This window comes from Apium graveolens, chromosome 2 (assembly GCF_009905375.1).
Source record: "Apium graveolens cultivar Ventura chromosome 2, ASM990537v1, whole genome shotgun sequence".
Taxonomy (NCBI): Eukaryota; Viridiplantae; Streptophyta; class Magnoliopsida; order Apiales; family Apiaceae; genus Apium; species Apium graveolens.
The window spans coordinates 67,039,792-67,045,791 of record NC_133648.1 but is presented as its reverse complement, the minus strand read 5'-3'; the positions used below and the strand labels follow the sequence as shown (position 1 = coordinate 67,045,791).

Below are 6,000 nucleotides of genomic sequence, written 5' to 3'. Positions count from 1 at the left end.
GCAACACAGATCTAAGAAATATCATATCTTGATGTTTCTTCTTTGATCATATAGCCTTTAGAGATACATTCCATAAAGATATAGTTTAAAAATGGAATATCTCTTTTATCTGTTTAAAAGACACGATTTTGCTAGTTTGACTTTTTGACTCTTATTTGGATCAATAAATTCATGTCCTAATGGAGAGGATCTACGTGTTCTTAATTTTATGTTTAATCGTACAAATACCAAAATAAATAATATATCGAAGATATCCTTTCACTGTCCTCTCAGATGAACCTGAATATCCTGACGATGCCATCTGATAATATGCCAAAGAAAAGAAAGGTCATTAAATCATTCCTAGAACTAATAAATTCATATCATAATCTTATCTAAATCCTAACACTACTCTTCCTAGTTAACTATTCCTATCTTATGTGATCTCCCTATCTTATCCCAATCCTAATGTTCTTATTTTCAGGGACGAAACCTACAGCTCTGATGCGAAACCTGTAACGCCCTCCAGATCCGGGGTATAAGTCTGGGGGTTACTAGCTAATTACCAAACCTGTACAATCTGAATAACAATAATAATGAAATATATCTAAACCCCTTTAATACTAACCATGATCTTTTTAGGTTGAAGTATGAAAACAAGAACCACTAACTACTTTATTACAAACAACCTTAAAATCTTACACACTCTCTTCATTACAAACCATTGTCTAACCAGTTTTAAACTAATTTCATCTTTTATACAAGCACACATACTAACTATCTACACGCGACCTGCTTGGGCAACTCAAAGCTTTCTTCCTGGATTGGGATCAACACCTTGGGTATGAGAGGATCCCGAGGCTTAACCCGCTTCTTTACCACTCGAGTCCTGATGGATTTCATATTCCTTCTTAACTGAAAATAATAAGGTGAATAACAACAAAAAGGGGTGAGCCAAAAATTGCTCAACAAGTCCGTAAAATATAAACAGTATTAAAGCAGTTTAAATGAATCGGTAATTTGGGTACATCTGCAAAGATGTCACCCTGCGAGAATAGAAAGAAGGTCACTGCTGGCGAGTACAAATGAACTAAACTGGACACAAGTTCGCACCTATATCCTGCTGATCAGCCAGGATACAGTGCAGATCTATATCTCCCTATATAGATCCAGTCAGGTACCCAGGCCATACGACCCATCTCAAGAATCCGGTTATGTCCCGGTCCTTAGGATTAAGTAACACTTAATCCTCAAGATATCACTATCCAGTCCATGAAGTAGCAACCAGAAAAATCGGTATGCTTTGATACATTCTAATCACCAGAATATACCAATATGTGTGTGTAACAATTGGAATATAAATAAGGAATTCAAAGAAAAAAGAGAAATCAAGAATCGAAATGAAATATGAACAAGAGAATAACAAGTGTATATCAGTGTTTATGAACAAGAATCAAAAGAGTGCAAGCGTGATATGAATCTAAAGAAATATCACTATTCTAAAATTAGAATAGGGGAAAAACTTACCTTTTGCGCGACTCACTTCAAATATGTCACCTTCGTCTATCACCGGCTCAATCTGCCTCGCTGGCTTAACTTCTATTAGAGAAATAGACTGGTTTAGTCATTTCGTACTTCAATTGTGTCTTGAATCGACTTTACATCGTTCCTATTGCTTACCTATACGCTTATTATTGACTCACTTATTATTTATTGACAAGAAAGACTCGATTAACCATATAATACACATAAGTGCATAAGCCACATAATCATTTTTATAGTTAAAAATAATTTTTAGAATCAAAATCGACTCGCTGATCGCTTAACTGATCATTATCTGACTCGTTTCCTATTTTCTAGGATTTATCAGACTCGACTCGGCACGCGATTCGGCTTATACTAAAATAAATAACAAAGGTCAACTAATTTCTAGAATAAATTAGGTTTTAATATTATTTTTAATGAAAATAATTCATTTTTCTGAGTCTAAGGGCTTTGATTTCGCTCGAATCGGACTAACGGTCTAATTAATATCAAAAAAATACAGATAAATCAATCTATTATTCAATATAAATAATTATTACTAATTTTTAAACCCTAAAATAATTTTGATATAATTATTTAAGAAAAATCAGAACTAAAAAATAATTTTACCTTAATTTTTGGAATTGAAATGAATTTATTATGATTTATTGAAAATTATTTGATTAATTAATAATTAATTATAAATAATTAATCATAACTAAATAAACCTTAATTATATTTTAAATAATTATTTAAAATTCGTTGTATTTTAAATAATTAATCCTTAATTATTAGAATTAATTACAATTAATCACAATTTATTACTAATTATACAACTAAATTGATCATTTACGAATAATTATTCAATACGAATAACTATTACGACATTCTTTAAATAAATAGGCTAACGCTCGGATAATAATCCAATTTATCGGTCAACCACTTGTATAAATACGAGTTACTCATATTATTCGACTAATTATCGAATCATTAATCCTATTATTCAGTATATTTTTAACCTTATTTATTAATTAATTATTTAATTTTTGAATAATAAATAAATAAATAAATACATAAATACATAAATAAATAATTAAAAAAATTATCAATTTTTAATTTCTAAATTAATAAGATAATTTAGAAATTAATTATAATAATTTTCAGGATTTAAAACTAATTTTTATTTGATTTTTAGAATTAATAAAACTGATTTTCAATTTTATAAAATATAATTTAATAAAAAAAATCCAGAAACAGAAACATGAAACTGATTTGGGGCTTTTCAGGATCAAACCCGGGTCGTTTCCCGGGTCGACTCGGGTCGATGAAGAACAGGCCGGCTGGCTGCCCAGAACCCGGCACCGGCGGCTTTTCCGGCCAAAAATCGGGCGACCGAATTCCCCTCAGTCTTTCACAGTTTCGATCCTCCCTTCCACAATACCCCCATCAACACAACCTCTTTTTTCCCGTCGTTGCAACCGTAACTACGTCCAGGTGCTGCTCTAGCTTCTCCGGCCAATCGACGGCCCGCCGGCGGCGTTTTCCCGGCCAAACAACAATTTACCAACATCGTACACCAAACTTCAATATTAATACACCAAAACGCAGCTCGTAACCTGGGCAATCTAACCCCTATCGTATAACAAACCAACAATCAATCAACATACCACAACAATTAACATAAAATTCATGAAAACTTTGCTATTCGAATTACACTATACGGGTATCATTCGATGCTAATTCCAGTTGTAATCTACTATAACAATCCTCAGGAAACTATATCAAGTATCAAATTCAAGCAACAATCACAGGAATCAAAATACCTAAATTCGGGTATAAACCCTAAAAATTAAATTGAAAAATGATGCAATTAAACATGAAATTGATAGCAAAATCAGAGAATAGAGTTCAAGAGCTTTCGATTGACTACTTACATGAACGATTTGAGTAACAGAATCACGATGAAATCGCTGCTTGAATCCACGAACTCAAGAACCCTAATTCTAGAAATTTGGGAAAATTTCTGAATTTTTTTGATTTTTAATTAATTAATTAATAATAATCATGCTATTTATAGTAGTAAAATTAATAATCCTAATTAAAATTAAAGCCCTAATTCTACATCATTTAAAATTAATTGGCCCCTAATTTTATAATTTTTGAGTATTAAAATTTAATTTATAAATATTACATATATACAATATATATGCCAAAATTTCCGAAAAATTGTGAATAATGCAAAAATACAAAGAAATAGTATAAATGAAAGTCCTATAATTTTATAAAAATAAAAATGTGATTTTTGTGGGGTTTTTAAAATCCAATGGGGCCCGGAAAAGTCATTTTTCACAAAACGAGAAAATTTATAAAATAACTAGATGTTCAGAATAATGCGATGGTAAAAACCGTTTGATAAAAAATAAGGTCCATTATTTTATTGGAAATATCAGCTATAAAATCATGATTCGGGTCGTGTAACTTTTGATATGAAAGATATAAATGTAAAATAAAATATCTTAAAAATATCTTAAAAATACCTGGACGACACAGAGTCGCGTAACACATAGCAATTAGGGTTTTACAGCTAATTACACATAAATGACACATTAACACACATAATTTATTATAATTATGATATAATACAGACGTAATTTTCCCAAACGTTATAAGAAGTGTGGAAAATGTGGTTCTACAAATCATAACTCACCTTTGTAAAAAGGGTGTTAGTAAGCCAACAGAAGGAGCTTGCAAATACAATGAAGCAGATTTAAATGATCCCTACTCATTCTGTGATAAGTTTGACTACATCCCCTGCAACTTGAAAGTGATGAAGAGTTGCCACAAACTGAGAGTAGATCTTAAAGAATAAAAAATTGAGTCTACATCAGAAAGGGTTAGTGCACAACAATTATTGAATTCTATTTTATCTGAAATAAATCACTCTACTTCTACTAAATCTGTTAACAAGAAGAAAGTACCCAACACTGCTTGGGTCAGTAAAAAAACCTGAATCTCATTGTGTGCAGGGCAAAGTGAAGAAAGTCATATGGATCATTGACAGTGGATCTTCCAGACATATGACATGTGATAAGGCCCTACTATCACAGTTTGAGGAGAAAGCTGGCCCATTGGTGACCTTTGGAGACAACAACAAAGGATTCACAATAGGATATGGAAAGATTATTTCTGAAAATGTTATCATTGATGATGTAACACTAGTATCTGGTCTTGAGGTAAATCTTCTCAGTGTTAGCCAATTTGCAGACAAAGGCTTTGAAGTTTTATTCAACAAAGAAGAATGAACCTTTATCAGCAAGAAAACTGGTAAAATTGCTCTGAAAGGAGCAAAGAAAGGAAGCTTATTTATTGTAGACTTGGACTCAACAAATAAGGATGGTATTTGTTGCTTCTATACCAAGGAATCTGAAAAACAAATCAAGCTATGGTATAAGAAGTTGTCTCACTTGAATTTCAAGGCAATTAACAACTTAGTCAAAAAGGAGTTAGTGGGAGACATGCCCAAGCTGGAGTTTGCTCAAGTTGAAGTCTGTGAAGCTTGTCATAAAGGAAAGATGAAAAGATCTAATCACAAGTCAAAAACTGTGTATACCATTAGTGCACCCTTGCAGCTTATTCACATGGACTTGTTTGGGCCAGTAAGTGTCTTATCAATTTCAAGGAACAGATATGCACGTGTGATGGTGGATGATTTCTCAAGATACACTTGGGTAGAGTTCATGTACTCAAAATATGAAACTCCATATATCATAATTGAGCACAACAAGAAGATAGAAAAATAGGCTGAAGATTACAATTGTGTGAAAAGACTGAGAAGTGACAATGGAACAGAATTCAGAAATGCTACATTAAGTGAATTCTGCAAAGGCAAAGGCATTGTTCAAGAGTTCTAAGCTGCGAGGACACCTCAAGAAAATGGAGTAGTTGAGAGAAAGAACATAACATTGGTTGAAGCTACTAGAACAATGCTGCAAGATGCCAAATTGCCAACAAGTTTCTGGGAAGAGGCTGTCAATACTACATGCTATACTCAGAACAGATATCTCATTAATAAAGCATATGGCAAGTCACTGTACTCAATCATGTCCAAGAGAAAGCCTACTGTAAAGCATCGTCATGTGTTTGGAAGCAAGTGTTATATTTTGAAAGACAACTCTGAATATGTGGGAAAATTTGACTCAAAGGTCTTTGAAGCAATTTTTCTGGAATATTTACTGGAAAGAACAGCCTACAAAGTCTATGTGATTGATCAAAAGAAGATCATGGAAAGCACAGATGTGACATTTGATGATGACAAGTGTCCAGGCTTGGAATGCCTTGATGATAATGAAACTGAAGCCCTTGCATTTGAAAACCTCAACATTGATAGTGATTCTGATGGAGAAGTTGAAGTTAATGCACAACAAATGATGAATGAAGAGACTACTGAACAAGAAAATCATGGGAATGGAAGCTCATCTCAAACACCTGAATTTGATA

The 6,000-nt window shown here is 32.5% G+C and overlaps 1 protein-coding gene across 1 annotated transcript in view; it reads right to left on the bottom strand.

Moving 5' to 3' along the window:
• Positions 1-2,914: 2,914 nt before the first annotated feature.
• Positions 2,915-6,000, bottom strand: part of LOC141690484 (uncharacterized) — an 86,758-nt gene continuing 83,672 nt past the window's right edge. The window contains exon 7 of the mRNA XM_074495282.1: positions 2,915-3,135. Coding sequence (XP_074351383.1) covers positions 2,915-3,135 — 221 coding nt within the window. The remainder of the gene's footprint in view (positions 3,136-6,000) is intronic.